Genomic DNA, 24,471 nt, shown 5'->3' on the forward strand with positions numbered 1-24,471 from the left:
CTATTGAGAATAAAATATGGGTTTATGAGATTAAAAATCATTGCATTCTGTTTTATGTTCATTTTACACAGCATCCCAACTTTTGATATTGGATTTGTATAATAAAATATACATATATATTAAATAACAAAAAATGTATAAAACCAGGACGAACTCTAGAAAACGCGAAAAAAAAAATTCAAAAGAATCACATAACTCTGCCCCAGCCAACATAATCAATGAGAACGTTGTCCAATTAAAACTGCAAACATTCTGCAAAAAAAAAAAAAAAAAAAGTTTTAAGATTTGAGGCTCTAAGATTGCACTAAAATCTTTTGCAGTTATTACTTTTCAACTTTTCTGTGTCTCTCAATTCATTCAAAATCATTTTGATGCATTATAATTGCTCCTGGGGACAAAGGAGACATGTCAGATTCTGTTTTTGAAAGGTGCTAAACAGGGAAATAATAAGAGTACCCAACACCGCAATAATGGCAATTTGTAACACTTTCCACAAGTCAACTTGAGTTAAGGTTACAGCTTAGCGAGCTACCTTTTCTGTAAATTTACACTAGATTGGTTTGGAGGATCACCTCATGGCCTGAGCCCTCTTTCCCTAAAAAAAAAAATAATTAAATTAAATTAAATGAAAAATAAAATAAACAAATAAAATAAACAAAGATTTTTTTTGTGTGCAGTTTAAAAGCAACAACAACAAAAAAAAATCCAACTACCAGATGCAGTATTTTGTCTACAAAATCTTATCTACAGAAGTTTCTTTTGGGAAACTTAATCCCTGACCTCAGTTGTCAAACTCGGCAAACAACAGTTCCTCTTGATTCGGAGTGTTTATACAATCACACAAAGGCTGTCTGAGTTTTTACGCCCTTTTCTGATGAGTGAAGCTTACAGAGAGGGGAGATTTCAGCACAGCTCCTCACCAGTGGCAGTTTTTTGCTGTATCATAAAGCAGCATCATACGGTGTCCCGATGACAAGGATGTTACATTGCTGAGAGCTACACATCTTATTAGCAGCCATTTAAATACATGATGTTGCAGTGCGAGTCTTCAATTTTCTCCCATAGATACTTATAAGATACATTATAAACATGATACATCTGCATTCATAGCAGAAGGTTAACATCATATTATGTCCACGTTTTTTTTTTTTTTTGCTTTATTTTTTTTTTTTGTTGCTTTTCTTTGTACCTTTCGAACATGAAACACTAGTTCTGCTGTTCAGCCCGAGTGATTCTTTGATGACTTTCATTCTGGAGACAAAAAAAGTCCAATAACTTGATATATTAAAATGAATGGTTACAATATTTACATGAGATTCACCATGATTGTCAAAGATTTCTACCCCCCCAGCTGAATGTGACAGACGGATGTGCTACAATAAGCAATAGAATAACTGATTCCACACAATGTCCATTCAGGATGAAAGCAGCAGCAGAAGCACACAGGTTCAGGTTGTCAACTTCAACTTCAAGCTGACTCCTACGGCTCCTACGGGAGCACACGGGAAGGTGGGAAGCCCAAGCACTTTTTCAGGGGTTCTTCAGTGGGCAGTGCTGGCACAGCAGTCAAGGTTCTGTACTTGATGAATGGAATATACGGAAATCCGATAGTTGAAATGATAGATTTTTCTCCAGTGGGTCATTAGACCACCATTGCGCCATCTCAAATGTCCAGGTGTGTCCCAATGTATAACTTTCTAATAACGAGGAAATAATGTATGGGAAATTAGTTTTTTCAAGAAAACAATAATAAAATGTTGATAGGATTATTGTTATTATTATTATATTATTATTATTATAATTATTATATGTCATTCTCAAGCTTTTGCTTCCTGGATGCCCTCTGTGCAAGGCTGAATGAAGTTTCTGTTTCCAGCTGGAGTCCCTCTGCTGTACCTCACCTGCCCCCCTCCCAATTCCCCTTCAACTATCTGCCACACCTGGCTGCCCCCAGCTGCCCTGCTTTTTCTCTTGTTGCTGTAGTGGCTGAGATATACCCACCTTTTCTGGCTAAGCTCTCTCAACACGTTCTACTTACAATCAAATACACACACACACACACACACACACACACACACACACACACACACACACACACACACACACACACACACACACACACACACTTTTACATCTCTCTACATGGATCCTGCTGTCCTGTTGCTAAAATAAATTTTACATGATAGATTTTAGCCCTCAAAAATTTCCTTCCCTTTCTTCCATTTCTTTTCTTTTTTTTTTTTTTTTTTTTTTTATAAAAAAAGGACGTGAAATGAAAGCAAATACACACCAGATGAGATGTGTCTCTAGAGTGTCACACCATGCACAGAGACAGGTCTTTATACATTCAGGTGTGGTATATCCCAGAAAAACAACTTTTAAGCTGTTCAAAGCAACCTTAGCAGTTTTACTGCAAGGACAAACCCAGAGATTCGCCCGCCAAATCAAACAGACGAGCATGCCTAATGAGAGACAAATAGCATCTGCTCCTTTCAAGAGGTATGCTGAGAAACAGTTGAGAAGGAGAAGGATTTTCCAAAAAAAAAGAAAAAGAACAAAAATATAGCCAACAATGTCCACACAGGTGGTACTTTTCCATGCTAAAAAGGCCATCATGCAAAAAAAAAAATAATAATTAAAGGAGCTATCCACTATGCATTCAGACAATGGAGCATTCATCGCAGTCTCTTGCTTCAGAGCGTTTTTTTTTTTTTTTTTGCAGGGTTTTCTTTTTCTTTTTTTTTTTTTCTTTTTTTTTTTGGGGGGGGGGGGGGTGGTTCAACTCCTATGCTATACAGATATCATTTCATGCTACACACAAAGTAATGAAATCATAATAAGTATCAGACGTGGCCTTCTGAAAGTTTCGTCATAGTTCAAGTGTAAATAACGTTTGCAACAATAGAACTAACCGCCATTTGTGTGTGCTTATGTGGTCCATGAATTTGTGCTCTGTGCTGTGTGTGCTTTTATATGTGTAAGTATATACATATCTAGTTCTATACATGGCAGTGATAGTTATATTAGGTCTTTTTTTTTTTTTTTCTTCCCCAAATGCATTTCTTCCACTTAGTCTCAAGGACAGCTCCAGAACATGGATGGAACAGCAGGGCAGTGCTACGCTGATAAAAAAAACCAAGGGCCTTCAAAAGCCAGAGGAGAAACAGTGAAAGAAAGACGGATGTTGATGATCTGGATATCATCAACTTCACCACAATCACTTCTGAGAGAAAAGGGCGCCGATGGTGACTCCTGCTGCTCCCAGTGCTGCCAGACCAAAGACTGTCTTTAAATAGGGCCAGGGGTGGAACAGAGATGCTCTCTGGTGACTGTAGAGCTCCACAAAGGCATCCTGAAAAACAGAGGAAGAAATATGAGGAACATTTAAAGTCAGTCCTTAAAACACAACACATTCCAATACCTTTGAATGACAGGATACACTGGTGGGATAGTAGTGATTTACATATTAGCCCTAACAGCAGAAGATAAAAATAAATAAATAAATACTCAGTGCACTCAAAGCACTTGTATGTCTCTCTGGACCAGGGCATCGTCTATAAATCAAATACAGTTTAATGAACACTGACTAACTCTATGTCATAATATTATCCGCCTTTATACTTTACAAGAAGGACATTTACTATAAATAAAACAATGGATTAACAAACGACTTATGGATTTCTTTTCTCTGTGCTTCTCCCTGTGTTTCACAGTTTTCTAAACCAGACACTTCACATCTGTGCAGACAGAATCCCTGCAGGCCACCAGTCAGCACGACAAAGATATAACGAGAAAAAGATGAAAACAGATGGAAAAATAGACTCCTATTTATTTAAAAAAACTTGCCAATATTTAAACGGGAAACAAATGCCAGACAATGCACCTATAATAGGATTTCTATTAAGATTCTTTTTTGCTATTGCCGTACATTTCCGTACAATGGAGAGATGTTGAGGTAAAGAATAGATATAATCAACAGGCATTCTTCCTTAAGTCAGTCCTCTGTCTCCTCCCTCCTATCCACAGTGCATTTGTTGCTTCTCTGTCCTGGAGCATTTTAGACAGCAGGTCTGAAAAGGCAAAGGTAAAACCCAGAGCAGTGCAGTCAAAACCCACAGCGTGTGTTGCTCAACAGGCTGCTGTCGCTCAGCATTCAAAATATCACCACTTATCTGAGCATTGCCACGAGGAAATAGCCAAGTTCATCGTCCCTTCCTGCTCACTGGACCATTTATAAGGAAATAATGAGCCTCTATTTCCCCAGAGAGGTGATGGAAAATTAATAGTGGGAGAACCCCTATTAAACACCATTCCCAGAAATAAAATAAATTATGCCTGACCTAAGACAAAATGGCGCTACCATGGCGATATATTATCATAGATTTAGTGGATAGAGAGGACATGACTCCCAGTAGTGAGGATGAGATGAAGATATATATATATATATATATATATATATATATATATATATATATATATATATATATATATATATATATATATATTATATATATATATATATATATATATATATATATATATATATATATATATATATATATATATATATATATATATATATAATAGGAGTGTAACAGTACACAAATTCACAGTTCGGTATGTACCTCGGTTTTTAAGTTGAGGTTCGGTTAAATTTCGGGACAGTTATGGAGAAGAGATGAAAAAACATAAAATTGCTTGTCATTACTAACGCCGTTCATTAATATTAACATTTGCGATCAAGATGTAAACAGTTTAGATTTCTAAAACAATTTTATATAAAATGTCTGCTTGATCTATAAAATATTATTTTCTAAAATTTTTCTAAAACTAAATTAATGCAAAATCTTTTTATTATATTGCTTAAATTGAGTTATCAATTAAATTATCACAAATTAAATTGCTTAAACAAAATGAAATAAATGGAAAAATTAGACCCAATTTGGGTAGATAATATAGGGAATACAGTGTGTGTGTGTGTGTGTGTGTGTGTGTGTGTGTGTGTGTGTGTGTGTGTGTGTGTGTGTGTGTGTGTGTGTGTGTTTTAATAGAATTTTGCGTGCTTTGAATTGTCAGGATTCTTTTTAAGAGAAATTCATGAAGCTGGACATAAAACGCTAAAGAATCCATTTCTAAGTTAGCGGCTAACGCTAGCGCTGTGGATTCTTTTTAGCGTTTTCATGCATGCCATAACAAATCTTATTTCCGGTATGGAGTAAGTAGCCACAGTCACACTGCGCTAACTCTAGGTTCTTTCTATACCCCTGGCATTGTTGCCTATGTTTTCAAGTTTAATAACAATAATAAAAAATGCACTGAAAGTGTGAGCCGGAGACTAAACAAATTTGCGATCCGCCACTTAATGCGTTGAACCATGTTCCGCGCTTAAAAAGGACCATTACACCCCTAATATATATATACTGTTATTATCTGTGACACTAAGACACAATCCCACAAATGATCTGCATATATATTGCAGCCATCTAAAGCTACTTGTGGTGATTTTATATATATATATATATATATATATATATATATATATATATATATATATATATATATATATATATATATATATATATATATATGCATAGCTTTAGATGGCTGTAAAATATGCAAATCATTGGTGAGATAGTGTCTCAGAGTCAGATATAGACTACCCAGTAATAAGTCATCCATGAATGGATAGTGGCAAAATAAATGAGTTTGTTGAGGGAAAAACAGGGGAAGATTATTAACTGCTTATGCATATATGCATGCCTGTTTCTGCATCAGCATGTGTTCATCCTCCCCTACAAACAATTGCTGCCTAATACACAAAAAACAGAGCTTTTATAACAGCTAGCACTAAAGCATCCTCCTAATGCAGGCCTCTAGATGGCACAGTGAGGTGCCGCCCTGTGCCCTACTGTTTGCTTTGGATAAAACCACGTCTCATGAGCATTGGAATGGCCTGTGGGGAGAGAAAGAGAAAGCTCATAAGAGAAAGAAACAAAGAAGACATAGGGGTGAGAGAGACATGATGAGAAGAGTGAACAGTGAAGGAAGGAGAAGAGACAAAACATAGGGTGAAATCAAGACAAAGTGACAGACAGAAAAAAGAGGCAGAGAAAGAGAGACTGTTCAAAGGAACAAATAGATAAGACAGAAACAGAGTCAAGAGATGGAAAGGGAGGAAGTGGGCGGGTTGGCCTGAAAGACTGCATTGCAGGCGTTCTGCACTACATGCAGGGAGAAAGCTCAGGTACACACCCATTCGATCAAACTGTGCATGGGCGGATGAGACAGGTGGTCAGTTTTTCGGTGCGTGTAGGTGTACAGATGCATCTCCGTTTCTCTCGCACAAAAGGGCTTCGTGTATTTTTTTCAACAGCTTTTCCAAATGTGCTGATGCAATATTAACAAGTTGGCACCTTGTAAAAGACAGAGCGCTCAGCTTCTGTTTGCACCTGGCACGAAACTCTATGTGAGGAAAAGGTCTAATGTATGAAGGAGCCTTTTCAAAAAACTGACCGATACAAGTACTGAACTTGCAGGGTTTTTGAACTTTCCAGTGTTGAAATTTGAATTTTTACAACTGAAATATTCCAATTCCAATTCATTACAATGTAATTGTAATGATGCATAACATCACCCCCAAACACCCGTTCCCCCCCAAACTATTGCATAAATTCTAAATGGGATAAAAAAATATCTATCTACTTTACATATGGCAATTGGTTGAAGCAGGGTTCACACTAGTGGTGGTCATTTTTATAATGTTTATTTGTAAATCTTTTTGCAGGCTATACGGATTTTGTATCTTCACTCTAATATTCCAAGATATTTTTTTTGCATATTCATGACAATTATAATTAGGTTCATTTTACTTGCAGATTTTACCATTACAAAATAAAATGAACAATATCTAAAGGGGAGGATACTTGTGCAAGCGACTGTAGTGTGCTTTTCTACAGAGCACGCTATGAATGCGCTGCACAAATGTCTTCTTTAATAAAATCTGGCAAATACACACCAACCTGTTCTAAACTGCCACAGAGTATTAATGGCAGGCAGCACAGCAGGTTTTATCAACTTAGCTGACTAAGCTACCATTGACACCAAGCACCATCATCCAAGTGCGTCATCTTACACATGTCTACACCAGCAGGTCATCAGCTGTGTCGATCATGAACATCACCAACAGTTAGGTTACACCCCAATCATCTAATGACTGTTAGCTATCAGTCCAGATGGACTGAGATCACAGTTTCTTTTACCATGTGCTGCTGATCCAGCAGAACATATTTAACGATGAAACAAGAGCCGGGCCTACAGTGTGTTTACACCACTAACAATGGCCACCAGCCTTGTTACACAGACAAAAAAAAAAAACGCAGCAACCTCCCAAGATGCTTCCGTTACCGTTTTCTATTTATACCTACCTATCTACGTTGTCTATCTCTTGACTGGCCGCCTCGCTTTCCTGCAGGTTATCAGCATCTCATTTACTCCACCACACCTGGCTCTGAGCAATAAGCTAGGCTTGAAGGACAATTGTTTTAGGTCCAACCAGAGGAAAAGGACTATGAGATTGCACACTAACAATAGACGGAGCACACTGTACCATTTGAGATGTCAACGAGTGGAAAGCTGACAATGCTATGTGCCTTTTTTTTTTTTTTACAGGCGATACTGCCTACCGGTGTGATTAGGGCCTGTGGCAGGCCCCAGAGCATGAGAGGTGACAGGAATGAAGTGTCGATGTGTGTCCACATCACTGTTTGCTCATGTCGTTTTTTTCCACCTCAGTAAACATCCTCATTAGGGTTGCTTCCGCCCCATGTTTGAACAGACTGCCTATGTTTGCCCAAGGCCGCTGCTAATGGCCTCGGTAACACAGCCTTGCCTCTGACCCCTGCTTTCAGCAACAGTGGAAGGTAAAAAAGGTGGGGCAGGAAGCACAGAGGGCCTGTTAGCCATACTTCCATCTCATGCTGCTCAGCTGGTTAGGCTTATTGCTTCAGACACCCAAATGTTATCTATCACCTAGTAAACTGTGCCAGAATAAGCAAGCTATTGGTAGACTGTGGACTCGATAGAAAACATGGCATTCATAATTGAGTAATTAATAACATGAGCAACAAATGTGTGTGTGTGTATATATATATATATATATATATATATATATATATATATATATATATAAAACACCTGACCTTTATTCTTTTACAATAACTATTAGAACTGTTTATACATGCTGTTTTGCACACATCTACTTGATTGCTGCTGTTGCTGTTTTGTACAAGATTTTTATATTTACAAGTACAAGTAGACAATTTTCTGTAAACTCTTTTTGCACACTGTACTGTATAACACATTATACGTTATACAGTTGGTTTACTGGCAGTGTTATTTTGTGTTTTGTGTACGTTCTACACTGTCTTGTTTTGTCTGCACTGTTTACACTAGGTTGTATATGAAGCACTTAATGTGGCTAGGACAACTTACTTTAGTCCTTAGCTCTGTGTTCTGAATGTAGCTCGATGTTGTTTTATGTAGCACCAGGGTTCTGGAGAAATATCTTATTTTATTGTGTACTGCATCAGCTAAATATGGTTGAAATGACAATAAAACTTCTTGACTTTTGACTCTTCTTGAGATTTCAAGTGCTTTTTTTTTGCATATTCCATTCCACATTTAGTCCCTATTTTCTGTTTTCTGTCACTCTTCTGGGATGTTTCTCTAGATTTTGAAGTGTGGTTCTGGAGGTTTGTGCTCATTCAGCCACAAGGGTGTTAGTAAAGTCAGGTACTGATGTAAATGACGCAAGGATGCCCTTGGGTGCAGTCAGCATTCCAATTCATCTCAAAGGTATTCAATAGGGATGAGGTCAGAGCTCTATAGCAGTCTATTCTTCCCATGTAAACAATATCTTCATAAAGCTCACTTTTTGCACAGGGGCACTCTTACTGAGCTGAACCAGCTTTGTGTGTCCTAGTTGAAGTGAACTGAAAATGTAATGGTACTGCATCCAAAGACTGGTAGCAGTTTTGGAAGAATATATATATATATATATATATATATATATATATATATATATATATATAGTGACACCCAATATTAAATTAGAGGTATGGTTAATTTTCTGAGGTAAAATATACCATTTCCCAAGTTCCTTGCATGCTCAGGTATTTTGTATTTCATGCCTGTTAACAACATTTAATTAGGTTGGTTGACAGCAGACTGTGCCTCAAAAAATAAAATGACAAATTCCATGAATGCCAAAAGCGTATCTGGCATCGACCCAAAAATGCATGAGCGCTAAGCACTTATCATTTTAATTGTACCGACAAATGCGTGATATTACTTTGCATATTTACTCATCCATCCCTCAAATAGCAAAAGCATGGCGGAAAAGCTGCTAAACTAAAATAAAGCAAAGACAAATCATCCACCAGTGTGAGCAATCCTTCAAAGAAGAAAAGCATGTAAGTGCAAAATTATATTCCAAGAATTAGATTACATTATAATTATATGAGGAGTGTGTAAAGCTTTCACCTCATTATGGGGAGGGGGGTAGGATTACTACGCTTTGATTACTAAACGAGATATAACAAGGCAGTGTAAAGCATTATATGGAGCTTTATAAAAATGTCAGAACACTTGTTCAGCTAATTTCGTATGTCTCATGCTCTATAAGAAGACAGGACAGAGCAGCACATGCATTCGTGCTTTCCTCTCTGAAGACTACATCAAATTGCAATCAGTTGAACATAGGAAGAGTTTGATTTACCAAACCAACTTTGTGAATGGCTGTTCGACTTAAAGATGCTCAGGCCCTTATAAGAAAGCAGAAGTATAGTGGCAGGTTTCGGTGTCAGTGTGACAGTGTCATCACATCCTCCAGATTTCCTCACTGGCACATGGCCAGGAGATGACCTCACGCCCCCTCTGTTAGCCAATTGCGCTCACCCTGGGGGTACAACTTCTTCGATCTTCTTTTTTACAAATGAGTGCATGCACAAAAAGCTGAAGTGTATTTTTGGCGCATTTCACTAAAGAACATCTGCGACCTGATTCATGTGACTGGAACGAATGCTTTATCTATGAATCTACGTACATTCTTTCACTTTTAAGGGGCATATATTTACGTCTGCCTCTCAGAAAGTTCAATGAGCCAGAAATAGAGGGAAACATTTCTATGCTATGACCCAAGCAATATAGATCACTGTATTTTATATCTAGAATACAGTTATTAACATGCAACATGCATAGTGATCATGTTTATGGAAAAAACGCAACATCCACTATACTTGTAGAATGAGGTGAACAGAAATCGCTGAAGGTTTTAGTGTCTTACACATGGCCTTTTTTTTTGCTCACTAAGTCACAATGAAGCAGGCGTAAGCTTGAAGGCCACAGCTGGACATGGACATAATCGCGTTTCCGTTACCCTCACGCCACACTTAATAGGTCATTCATGATACCCACTGTTACACCGCTGAATGAAATAAGATCGCCACTGGTTGGAAAGAGTGATCACTTTCACCCTCCTTCTCATTCCAAAATTATGTATAGGGCATCTGTTGGACCCTTGGTCAACAAATGCAAAAGGACTGAATAATGGAACATAGCCAGCAACATAGATGGCTGATAAAACGACCACACATGCACAAAGACAACTGTACACACATTACAAGAGTCGTCCTGCTCTCATTCATGATGCTGATTATTCTTTCTCATTTAAATTCGCACATACACATTCACATTACTCCCTCTTCAAGTAACCTTCTGCATATTTCTCAGCAAGTATATAATTCAACAAAACTAATATAATAAAAATATATCTTGTCTGACGTCCTACTAATGTTCTTTGAACACAGCTGCTGTATCAAATGACTTGAAGGTTAAATTTGGCAGGCTATCACAATCCTTCTCTTATAATGGTGACACTATTATGATGATAGTATGCCCTGTTGACTATTAATTCAGTATATATGTCTAGAATTGGGGCTGAACAGGATGACTAAATGATGTCTTATGACATCACCGATGTCTTCTAAATTGTGGTCATTTACTTTTGAAATTGTGGTGAATACTTTTGCCACTACATGATACTTATCATGTGATATTTCTGTTATATCACCCCCTAATGCTTTATTATATATTGCTAGTCTGAGTTTTGTGACCTTTTCTTCCACAAATCTCTTCTTCCTCTTTGCAGAAACCCATTCACCGCCTGTAATGGTCGGCACATCCACACCTCCGTATATTCATTACAAATGAAGCTCTAATTATGCGTGACACTGTCACCATGGCCCTGCACTTTGAACAGAATCTCATTTCTTACCAGGGTAGTGGTGAAGAAAAGGACTGACCCCTGTCTCTGATCAAGGTGACACAAGTGAGCGAACCAGCAAGCTCCACAGCCAGCCAAACTGACACCCTACACCAATATAACGTCCACAGTAAAGTGTAAACCGAGTCTAGCTCCCAAACACCTTGGAGGATCTAATAAGAAAAATAATAATAAATTAATAAAACAAGGAACGGCACTTTGACCTTTACTCTAATGTATCCTTAAAAGGTAATTGCTCTGTGTTGAACTCCCGGTTGAACACCGTGCAGCCCAGACAAAAGGCAGAGTCCTCAGCCTTCAGGCTTCCTTCATTGAACAGCATTATTCATGCGCCTCTCCCACTCTCAGTCCCCTCACAGCCACTATATACACTCTTTCATGCTCAGAGCCTGAAGCACATCTCAGTATTCAATTACCAAGCGCTATCTGCCTAAATACTCCACAACCAGTATAAACAAAATGCTGTAATAAACGAGGCCCAGGATAAACGTGTTCAGCAGTAGTCCTAAAGGCAAAGTCAAAATGGGTTACGAGCTCAATAAAGAGTGAAGCTGTCAAATTCCTTTCAAATTACTATCTAAATTTCTGAAAATATTTAATAAGTGTAGAGTGTAGTGTTGCTGCCTCACAGATCCAAATATGGTTGTTTCTGAGCTCATGTTACACTCTGTACTACGTCTTGCATGTTCCCTCTACATCCATCTGGGCTTTCGCCAGGTTTTCCCACCTTCCAAAAACATTTGGGTATTTGGGTAGACTATGCTAAATTGCACAGGGGTGGCCTGGTGGCTGGAGCCAATGCCCCTCTGCGTTTATCGGCTGAGCTGGTAATCCTTTGCTCTCTCTCTCTTCTAAAGGTGTTAACAACTTCTACAAAATATCAACGTTCTAAGAAATAATGTGTAAATGCGAATCATAAATGATGAGGTTCTTAAGATATTTAGACATAGTACCAAATAAAAAAGGTTTTGCTGTAAAAGGAATAAATAAATATCAAAATGCAGAAATTTCTGTTATTATCAGCAATGTGTAATTGTGATGTTCTATCAAAACATGATGTTCTATTATTACAGTGTGCACCGTTTTCTCTTACAATTGTATATTTGTAACATCTGGATAATTTGTTCTAACAAGCATCTACCCCCTTAGTGTCCCTTTTTTGTGGTTTGGGCGACTGCCCCTCAAAATATCTGTGCACGGCCGTGCCCCCACTGACTCGGACCAGGATAAAACAGATACTGGAGATGAATTATTAACTAATGGATTTACACTGGAACACTCCTGGGCAAAGGATTGTGCTAATGTACAATCTTAAATAGTCTTAAACAACAAATCACTGATCAGGAAATGATTGAGAATCAAAGAAATTAAAAATGTTGATTGATAAACTGTTGAAAAAATGTTGAAAAATGTTGTAAACCCAGAACATTACCATGATTTTATCTTTGTGTACAAGATAATATAAGTGAATTACCCTGTTTCTAGATTTCCCACAAACACTTCACAGCAGTAAAAGTAACAAAAAAAAAAGACATTCAGCCCATCTTCCATCTTAGCAAACACCATAATTACCTACTTAACAACTTCCGGTAATTCACCTAGAACACCAAAGCTACTTAGGGTCCTGATTAGTGTATAAATACAGCATCTGCATATATGTTGATATTAAAAATATCTTGTATTGTATGAGGACATGGAGAAGGATAAAATTAAAAGTCCGTTTTTTTAACCTTATAAAATCTTTGTCAAAAAATGTAAAAATAAAAAGTCAAAAGACAAGGGAGGGGGGTGAAATGAAAGAGAGCAAGACAGAGAGACAAAAACACAGAGATAGAGAAAGCAAATAAAAAAGTGTCCAACCGAGCTCCAGGTGAAAGGCAGTCAAGAGAAAAATCCCAAAAACTTACAAATAGAGAAGGCTTGTGCCTGACAAATAGCATGACTGTACTATCTTTAGCAAAAAAACAAATAAAAAACAAACAAAAAAAACCCCAAATTCAAACACATTTGATCCCGCTTTTTACTCCATACTGAGACATGGTTTCCAGTTTGAGAGAAGCCCCCCCATGAAGTCCTTGTGTTATGGAGAACTGTTATTTATGTTAATGAATTTAAACCTCTCGCATTTTAAATTTAACAAACAAAACATGTTTCTGTGTGCGCATGCACAGTGTAAAAAAAAACAACACAAAACTAGCTTTGTCCTTTTGTATTCAGAGACTAGAATAGTTATGTTTGCATAGTGGCCATGGGTATTTCACATGTTTATGAAATACAGAAGGTGGTAGCTTAGTGTTTAGGGCATTGGCCTTTGGATCTGAAGGTCATGAGTTCAAATCCCAGCAATACCAAGCTGCTGCCACTAATGGGTCCCTAAGCGAGGCACTTAACCCTATAGCTGCTCAGTTGTATAAATGAGATAAATGTAAGTCGCTCTGGATAAGGGCGTCTGTCAAAAGCCTATAAATAGAAATAGTGTTAACGCAACAGAGAAATATTAGTATCACAGCACTGTTTGTACAAAATACATTCTTGTTGGGGTTTACACTCACAATGAATTCGTTGAACTGCCCCTCAGACTTCATTAATTTACTGTACTGAACACTTTTTAATGGTCAGGGCTCAGGATCCAGAGCATATCCAGGGAATACTGGGGCATGAAATCCAGCTGGGGTGGGACACCAGTTCAGCACAGTATTCTACTGCAGTATATTATGCACACACATTCATATATATATATATATTTTTTTACATGTTTATTATGAACGGGGAGGGGAAGTGGAAGAAAACCCAGAGGATTCTTACATAGATGCAAGAAGTTCATGAGAAACTGCAAACAGAAAGTAACTCTGGAGCTGGGAGGCGGTAATGCTTTCTGGTGCACCACAATTCAATACGAGCCTGCTGGAAATCACTTTCAGAACATATGCACTGTTCTTCTTTTATAGGATCTTATGAAACAAAACATCTCAGAACATAAAGAAGATCTGTCATATGACCTCAGGGGACTAAAAGCAGAACAAAGATCTAAATTCAAATGAGGATTATTTTGGTGGTTTAATATGAAAATATTGTGTTGGTTAATTATACTTGTTGAATTTATTTTTAATTGTAATGCAATCAGTTTTGTTTACGTATGTTCGGAGTAAATGTATGCCACACACTGCACTAAAGCAGTTTTAGGAGGTGATGGGCGGACACACACACACACACACACACACACACACACACACACACACACACACACACACACACACACACAGAAAGGCCTTTTTTTGTTCTTATTTTGCATAGACCATTTTCTCTCTCAGGAAATATCGAATCGATTTTTATTACAAGTTCCTCAGAGCTCCAGTGGCCTCCCCATGGCGCAGAGCACTTCCTAATGCGGCACCATACAAACATGCAGCTATGACACGCTATCTATTACAACTGCTTAACGGGGATAAACACACTTCCTGCGTCGTCCCATGGACCAAAGAAGGCTCAATACCACTGCAGGGCCTGTGGGGTTTTCTGCAGAACAGCAGACTCCTTGGCTTCTACATCAAAGTGGGACCCACGTTTTTGCAGAAACGCAGCCAAGAGGAGAGATATTGCTGGCGGTGCTATCCATAATTTGTAGTACAATTGCATGTGTGTGACAAGACGAGGGCCTATGAGACTACCATGTGCTTAAGGAACCGCAGAAAGGTCTTGAAAACTCTCATCCTCTCTTCTTTTCCTCCGAAATTTCGCCTCAGCTCCAGAACACCTTAAATAGGATTTCCAATATATTTTTTGTAAATTTTTCTGCCCACAGACAAGGTTGCAATCCGATTGGCTCTTTGCCAATACACACATGCATTAGTTTACAGTATGAAAACTTTCAGACGTTGTGCCAAAAATTACTTTTTTTTAAGCCACTGGTGTCATGTAATGGAGCAAAAGGAGGATGCAAGTGCATATACTGTATGTGCACACGTACAAACGCAGAGACATGAAAACAAAACAAAAAGTGACTAGGGTTAGGGTTAAACCGTAACAACAAGCGAGACAAAAGCAAGGCAATGGGTGAGGTGCACGGTGTGACTTAATTATATGTATTAAAAAAAAAAAAAAAAAAAAAAAAAAAAAGGAACACAAGTGCAGTCATGTGACATGGTTCATGCAGTGCAACAGCTTCTGGGAAATGTAGTGTCATGGTAAAAACCTGACAACTGGACCAGACAGTCAATTGACAATAACAGGTTCATATAATCCTGTCATTAAGGTTTATTAAAAAGGTTTTAGTGAGAAATGAGCAAACAAAGTTACCCCATGTTAGCTGATGGGCTACTGAAAATAGGTCTCTAAAACTGGCTTAATGCCTCCAATCTTTAGCATCCATGTTTTTGCTTTTTTGCATGACTGCATTAGTTTAAATGACACAAACTAGACACATCCTTTAGAAAACAGTTGACCATGACTGAAGTGGTCAACCGGATAGACCTGCAAAGTTCTGTTTCTTCCTTTCTGTGTTCTTCAATGATAACTCTGAATTGGCTCTTTCAGGAGAAACTTAAAAGCTTGCAACGTCCCTCTCTTACATTTTGGACATCTAGTCATCAAAGAAGAAAATGTCTTATTGATATCATATCAGGAAAAAAATGGTGCTATTTAACTATTCTCTTGCATGTATGTTGACTTTAGCTATTGAGATGTCCTGTTTGTATTCACGTTGTTGCCCACATGCCCGAGTTATAATCACATTAGTTCAGTGTGAACCAAGAGAACTACACTTTCCCAGGGTGCATTTATATCTGTGGTCTGCTAATTCAACCTTTTCTTCCATGCTTCCAAACCTCACTGAATTAAAATAGGAAATAGCTGAGGTATTTTGACCTCGGATTCTTTGACACAGTCCTAAAACTGGAGCTAGAGTTAATTCTGAGTTCCTAAGAATTCTCTGGTTCTTCAGAGTAGAATCAGGTGTGGCTTCTGCTTGATTGGAATGAAACCCTATACCCACACTAGATGGATCAGATTAGACTGAGACTGGCATTGGTCTGATACTCTGCTCGTTTAATTGTCATTACATGTGGCACAAGACTAGTGTATGTTGTTGAACTAATTAATTAATGTTATGGCTGATCGGTGGAAATTCTGCTCTTAATTCAATTAGATTTTATTTGTATCGCGCTTTTAACAATGTACATTATCAGGTATATTAATAAATATACATTTCAAATTCATTCACTTTTTTCCTAAAAGTGCATCCTTAATGAGTGAGCCAGAAGCAACAGGGAAAAGGAAAAACGTCCTGAGATGTAACAAGGAAGAAACCTTAAGAAACCACAAGGAAACCCATCCTTATCTGGGTTACATTGAATGTCCGTTCATTATACTGTAGTTCCATCATTGTTTAGTAGTTAGTTGTAAAAGTTCTTCCAAGGGTTCCCTTTTGGTTTTGTCTTCTCAATTTTTATCGTTATTTCTCAGGGAGTTTTTCCTTTACCCTGTCGCTTCTGGCTCACTCATTAAGGATACACTTTTAGGAAAAAAGTGAATGAATTTGAAATGTATATTTTTAATGTATGTGATAATGTAGACGGTAAAACTATAGGGTGAAAGTTGTACATTAAATAAGCAGATTTGCAGAAAAGCATGAATAGCAATCAAAGCTCACTGATTAATACTCACAGGTTACTCATAGTATCAACAAGTATCAAAAAATACCCATAAATATTCCTGCTCGGTCTGAAAAATGGCATCACTGCAGCAAATCTATTCTTCATTTTTGGTACAATGTCTGAACATTGAAATATGGTCAGGAATATCACTTTGCTGAGGCAGATGCTGCACTTGAGGGTAAATAATAGACAACAGTAGCAAACAACTATTTGCTGATTTTCAATCTCTTTTATACCAGCTACGAGTGCACAAAAAGACAGTCGTAAGCCTCGAGCACTGAGGGTTGAACTCTTTGTGTTGCTAAACTATGAATGAGCTTGGCTTGTGACTGTGATAAGTGGAAGCTCAACGGTCAGGCCACAGGGTGGGTTACTTTGATAAGTATAGACTTTTCCCCCTCACTCGTCTTTCTGTTGCAACACGTTTCGAATGCTCCAAAAACCGTTGAGCCGTTCTTGAAAGCCTGCCAGTGCAAAAAAAATAAAAAATATCTGTTGTAGTAGTATGTCTGGGTGAAGGGTTGGGGGTGGAAACTAACCTAAGAATTGCCAGGTGCCCTTGGGTATGACAACTGCCTAACCCCCCCCACCGGCACAGACACACACAGATACACACAAAACTCTTCAACCACTTCCTCCTGCCATTCTTCCTCACACTGAAAAGGCTTTAGGAGATTTTCTTTTCTCATGAGCTGGGCCTCTGTCCAAGGATCATGGGACACCATATGTATCTTCAGAGCTGTACTGCAGACAAAAGATATGAAAGCTATTAAGCTCTTTGGCGCTACAAATTGATCGAATGTCCGAGCTCGGTACAAGCGAACGCTAAATGGGTGGTCGGATGAGCAAGAAAACAATTTACAAGGTGTTGGCAAAGTGCTAATGCTTATTCACTGATGAGTTTGGGGAGACACCCTGACTGAGTGCAGTTACCAAAGGTGGATTTCCAAGAGTGCCATAAACAAACAAGAAAGTCTGGAACTATATTTGAGGAGATAATTAGATAAAAGATGGTTGTCTAAACATAGAAAATACAAATTGAAAAAAGGAGGGAAGCCGAATAGCAAAACGATATATATGCAGAAGTGGGAACAAGGCCAAGATGAGCTTTCTCCATCAGAGGGAAATTAATAGAGAGAGCAAGAAACAGAGGGAGAGCTCTTGAGCATATTATGGTCCAGCTTGACCCAAAGCTGAACTAAGGAAATTCCCTTGATGAGCATTTTCCCCTCTAACAGCACCATAGAGTAATCAGCGACTCATGCAAATTACCTTAATGCTCACGGATTAACCAAATGAACGGGATTAGCAAGATAATCAAAATGTTATTATCTATTGTGGAAGGAGTGCACGCGCCTGAATAATCACCCACCACTGTTGCTTTTCTTGCTTCTGCAATTGCCACTGAGGTATTTTAGGGTTTGATTGGAATATGGAAATTCTTCTTTGACAATATAATGATACTTATTATATATGCTTAATATAATACTTGTTTCTATGCTTCACTTCACAATTAGGTCAAATAAACTTTTTTCGATTTTTTAAGGGAATGAGTGAGATCAGTTTATGATCGGAAGATCATCACAGTGACCAGCTGTGCATAATGACAAGCAAGACCAAGGCTCAAAGAATGTGTATGTCAGCAAACGATTCCAGCTAGTCAGTATTTTTGAGAAGTGCATGTATGTACATATGTGTGTGTCTCTGTGTGTGTGTGTATGTGTGTGTGTGTGTGTGTGTATGTGTGTGTGTTTGGGGTGTGGGTGTTTCAGTGGAGATTCTGAGTCACACCGTAGATCAGCGGACCGGCAGTGCATTTGCATTAGGTGAAATCCCTCCACAGGCGGCCGTGCGCGCTCAGCAAGATGATATGCTAGCACAAAGCTTTCTCAAACCAACATTTGCAAGCAACACGCTTACTTCCAGCCTCATCATGAGGCGTTAAATGAAGCCGATTCGCCTTTAATGATGCTAAAGACACATTTTGGAGGAAGGAAAAAAATTGATGTTTTTGGATGCTTATAAAGCGTTTGTTTCAATACCTGAATCAATCGCATTACAGCTAATCCTTCTCTAATAAAGATTACCTTTCCCTATTCTATTTATTTTTATCATCATCCTGCTCTCTTTGTTTTTATTTTATTTTTATTCTCCCGCTCAACTTATTAAATCGATCTGCAGACAGCTTCGAATGTTAGCCAAACACACATTCAGCTGGGCTTTAAAGACTGGTCATTGTCAGTCTGGCACATCAGCACAATTAAATAGTTTTAAGATAGTGGATTCAAGGTCTTGTGCTCATGTCATCTCACAGGATCTCCTGCTTCCTGGTCAAACAATGAATGAACAGACTGGGTCTGCAGATTCACAATAAAATGAAACAAAACAAATATATATATTTTTTTTTATATACTTTGACAGGATGCTCATAAAAAAGCTCAGTGGCTCATAAAATAGCTGTGATTGTATTTTTGGAGTTCATTGAGATAATGACGCTGGTTTCTTTGCCAGTATTAGTGGCATAAGAAACTGCTGAAAGAGAGCCACTGGAACGCCAATACGGTTTTCATTCAAATAAATATTTGCTTATTTCAAGTGTGCACTCACATTTTGGCTGTTTTAGCAAAAGAAACAATTCATGCAGACCACCGTGGAATAAGACTGTGTGTATAATTCAGGAAAACGTGATTATTTTCATATTCCATTCTCATTTTGCTTGCAATCAAAAGCTTCCTCAGGGATTTCCTCAATCAGTCGTTTCTCCTCTTCACATTTTTACATTATTCAGTTTCCCCAAAAATACAAGAATCAAAATAAAGCTTCATGTAAATTATGTAAACAATGTAAACAATTTCACCCAACTGTTAACATGGCGGATTCCCGTAAATCCTGTCACAAAGGAATTACTTATAACAAGAAATGCATACAATTATAAAGAAAATCTTTCCCAAACTTCTCTAATTGCTCAACGCAATTAATTGATTTTTATCCGAGATGAAATTATACTGGGGTTTTTTTCAGCATACACTTTTGTTTTAGCCATCCGAAGCAGACAACAGTCATGTAACCCAACCTGATGTGCATCAATGTGGCTTATGCATAATTTAATAGCTCAATGGCTTCTGTAAATACATACTCTCTTATTACTACTACAAATGCATAAAATATTCATCTGCCCAGGGATTAAGATGGTGTTACATACAATATATGAAATATGTTGGGAACAAACCCTGGAGGCTAGGCTTCCGGTAAGGGGAGCACCCATTTCCTGAATTTTAGACCCCTCTGCAATTGACTGAGCACCTAAACATATATCTATGATGGACAGTATGGCTGTTTTTTAATAGACAGACAGGTAAGGTGGGCCTGAGAGAAGCATCAGGGCCAGTGAGTCAGTGTTCAGCTTGATCTGACTAAGAGATGACAAAAAAAAAGGGAAAAAAAGAGATATCTCTACATGGTTGCACCATTGTTGCATCCAAGGACCAAAGTTCATTGCTTTTTAGTGGAGCACTTGCTAAAGAAATTTTAGGCTTTGTTGATGCGAATGACATGGAAGAATAAGGCTGGTATCACGGATGCTGGAAGGGAGCAGGTGGTTCTGAATAAGACGCTTTTATCTGTCTGGAAAGCTGAGAGCTGCCGGAGATGAAGGACTTAAGAAGATGAAGCCTGTTGAAACCAGCCTGGCACACAGAGTCATCAGCCCCCAGACGGCCATTCCATTTACAAGATAGTGCTAAACCTCATAGTCTTTGCTCAAGTTGGAGGCCCAGTTACATTAATGCACCATTAGTGGACTTCCGCTTGGCACTGGACATGTATCGGGATCAGGTGGCTGCTGTGAGGCTCGGATCCCCGAGAGCCAGGCTGCTACAGAGTGTACAGTCTAAGAGGTTACCTTAGGGGGGCCTCATTTATCAATCTTTTATTAACATTCTGTGTAAATGTTTTCTGAGGCCAACCCATCTAAAAACCCTCACCAGAAGTAGAACAAATTTGGTAACACCAAGCAAGTTCATTGCAGAACTGATTTACAATTAGTGAAGAAACAAGACAATGACAATTACATTACAGCTGTAAGGATTCATCGTTTAGTCCATTTAACAAAAACACGGAGCACTGTGTTTCCCCACGGACCATTATAACTGACAGGTAAACACGGAGGCATGAATGAAAAAAATGGAGGAATAGGGATAAAACAGCGAGGGGTGAGTTGAAGAATCAGGCCAAAGAAAACGGCAGAAAGTTTCCGAAGTTTGGGATCATTTCAAACTAAAACATAAAGAAAACTGTACAGTGCGATTATCATTTTTAAAGAAATTTAAAATAGATTTTTATATTTTTATTTAAATACAGTGCGTTCAAAAAATCCCTCGGCAGTGGCCGCGTAGAGCAGGTAGTGGAGCACGTTTTTAGATTCAGGATAAATACACAGATTTAGTTCAAGGAAAATTTCAAGCAGCTTTCCTGAGACAGGATACATGATACTGTGCGAGATTTAATAAATAAATACGAGTGAGAATAAACGAGTTCCATTAAACCAACAAGTTTTTGTATTTTGATGTAATATGGCAATTAAATCACTAAATGGGTTTTGTTTTCACTGATACTCTGGTTTGGTCCGTCTTATTTTTCTCTCTTATTTAATCGATTGCTCGATTAATCGTTAGAATGCTCGATTATTAAAATAATCTATAGCAGCAGCCCTCAACTTCATGACTACATCTTTTACTAACAAACCATTCAATTTCCTTGGATTAGTTTAACGAAGGCTAATTCTTACTCATCAATTATGCTATTATTTTGCCTTTTTTTGTCCCTAGCTTGTCTATTATCCTAGCTTGTCTTACATATTATTAGTTTTTTTGTGCACTAAAAAGAATAAAGTAAATATCACAAAAGATGCATTCATTTTTTGTGCAATTAAAATCTAAATAAATTAAACCAAACAACTGTATCTGTATTTAATCTCAGATCAGTTTATTCATATGATCTCTTAGTCAAGGTTCACATCATTCTAAACTACATATTTTACACAAAGTGTTTTCGGGAATTAAAAGATTTGATCAGATTTCTTGTTTTAATGCTCTTCCGAACAATTGATGAGCAAGAATTAGTGGTATACTCATCTCCATAACTTACTGGTCTAAAATGTTTCCATATTTCAGTAAAAACTATTTTAGCTTTACTTCTCAATTTCGTGTTTCATAACTCTATGCCAAAGTTACATCAGAGACTTTTCATTATGAGAGAAATGATGCAAACAGTATAAATTGATAGTTGCTCTGCACATTTCCAAGAACAGATGACTCATTGATAATCATGATGTACTTCTGAGAACTATCCAGAAGACCAGATCATACAAGGGCCAGAGTTACTGGAACAGAGTGTCATCCAGTGCGAATGCACACACACACACACACACACACACACACACACACACACACACACACACACACACACACACACACACACCTTGTTGTCCATGTGGGGATCTCCCAATAAATAAAAATTTACCAATTTATCAATTCTATGCATAAACACTAGACATAAATTTAACCCTAACCTTAACCTCACTTAACAAAAAATATTCTTTACCCCCCCCCCCCTTTTCCTTTTTTTACAATAATAAAAATAATAATAATAATAATTCTAAGTCCCATTCGCCTGGTGACATTTGATCCCCAAACACGCACATACAAATTCACCAAAGACATACAGTATACATTTTTCTAACAGTACACACATTTCCAAACAGCATACACACATATACACACACACACGCACACACACACACACACACACACATATATGGAATTGAAGGCGAATTGACAAAAACAGCAGCAGCTGGCCAGTGACACCCAAATCCTGTGCACTTGCTCTTTTTTTTGTAAGGAGAAAACACCACGCATGCATTTTTCTTCTTGTTGTTTCCAAACTCAGCTGTTGGCCAATCCGTGTCACCCACTTTCACAGTTCTCTCAGACAAAAACTGTGACGTGATGTTTAGTAGTCGGAATGAGTCAAGTCCTGTGCGTCAGCCCTCCTGGGTTTTATTAATTCTGGTTACACCGACTGCTGCAAGCATATTGATCCCCATCTATTGTGCCTGATACTGCATCGATGTGTCATAGGTGAGCACATCTGTCTGCATAGCAACAGAACAGAATAAAGACAGACAGATTAAAAAAAAAGCTTTCAATGCAACTTTGCCTGCATAATCTGCAGCGCAGATATGCCAAAGAGAACAGAAAGTGGTAGTCTGGCTGCGCTCCTGACACCTCAAGAATGGAGTTAGCTGTGGGTGCAGTGTTTTTGGGAATGTAGGAATGTGCAGCGGTGGCTGTAGGAGGAGAGGCGGGGGTGAATATTTTGGCCAAGAAATGGGACTGGCCTTGGGACAAATCTCAAGCAGTGTGGGAACAGAGTGGGATAGACGTGAAGAACCCTGACAGGCACAATGCACCGTGTAAAACGCATTCCTCCCCCGCGACACATCACAGCGTCTAGAAAGGCACCATGGCAGCCATAGTTTCTCTGCTAATGGCATTAGTCAATGCTCCAGCACTGCAAACAGGAAAAGACACAAGGCATAAACTACTAACTGCAGAAATACGCATCAGTTTTTCAACCAGCCTAATATATAATTAAAGTTTAAAGCATCGAGGTCAACAACTGACATCTGAATAAATAAACATATAATGGACAATTAAGCTGGATACACGGAGCGTCCCTTTCGGGTCAGGGCCACCACACTCAACCCAAATCATCATCTAAATACGGCAGCTTCACTTAACGAATGCCAAATGAATGGCAGGCCAAGGAAGCAAAAAAGCAGGTAATATATATATATATATATAGTTAAATATAGATCAAAACAGACCCTTGTGATGCATATATTCAGCACTTGAGCTCATTAGCGGCTAGCCTCTTGCTGCGTGACTCAGAAAAGAAACATGATTGTGCTAGTTAGGATGCTGCTGCTGAGCCTTAGTGATGCGTGAGCTATGTACATAAAGGAGCGCTTGAATATTTAGCAGGCAATTCGTCACACTCTATAGAGAATATTCTTTAAAGGATTTGCATAATGTCTTTTAATGCACGAACCAGGCATCCAAGTGCTCCTTTTTGTCTGTTTCTGAAGACTCCAAGACACTCTGTTTTCTTGTGTTTTTTAAACTGGTGTACTGCTGAGTGTACTTTCAATCTCAATAAACTACAAATAAGATACGAGTTCCCTTGTGTGTGTGTATGTGTTAGTTTTTTTATGCACCGCTGAGACCCCTCACTGAGATGGGCGTTTATTTCTCTTACTGGTAATTACCATAGCTCTCGTGAGGGTTCTTCTTCTGAAAGGTGTTTGGAGTCGAAGTGCTGTCCCATACGGCGGCAACAGCAGAGGTAAACCAACATGGAGCAGCATTAGCATTGCTATATACACACATGCTTGATTACAAATTCCAGGATAAAAGACAG

The 24,471-nt window shown here is 38.3% G+C and overlaps 1 protein-coding gene across 2 annotated transcripts in view; it reads right to left on the minus strand.

Moving 5' to 3' along the window:
* Positions 1 to 352: 352 nt before the first annotated feature.
* Positions 353 to 24,471, minus strand: part of bcl2a (BCL2 apoptosis regulator a) — a 48,869-nt gene continuing 24,750 nt past the window's right edge. The window contains exons 2-3 of one of the 2 annotated variants that reach the window (XR_014531580.1): positions 2,073 to 3,352; positions 353 to 2,030 (exon numbers count right to left, since the gene is read on the minus strand). Coding sequence is in view for 1 of the 2 variants with exons in the window: in XM_083530060.1 (XP_083386186.1) it covers positions 3,218 to 3,352 (135 nt within the window). In the remaining variant the exon portion in view is untranslated. Of the gene's footprint in view, positions 3,353 to 24,471 lie in introns of both variants that reach the window. The other variant, XM_083530060.1, reaches the window with a different exon arrangement.

This window comes from Silurus aristotelis, assembly GCF_946808225.1.
Source record: "Silurus aristotelis genome assembly, chromosome: 25".
NCBI classification, from domain to species: domain Eukaryota; kingdom Metazoa; phylum Chordata; class Actinopteri; order Siluriformes; family Siluridae; genus Silurus; species Silurus aristotelis.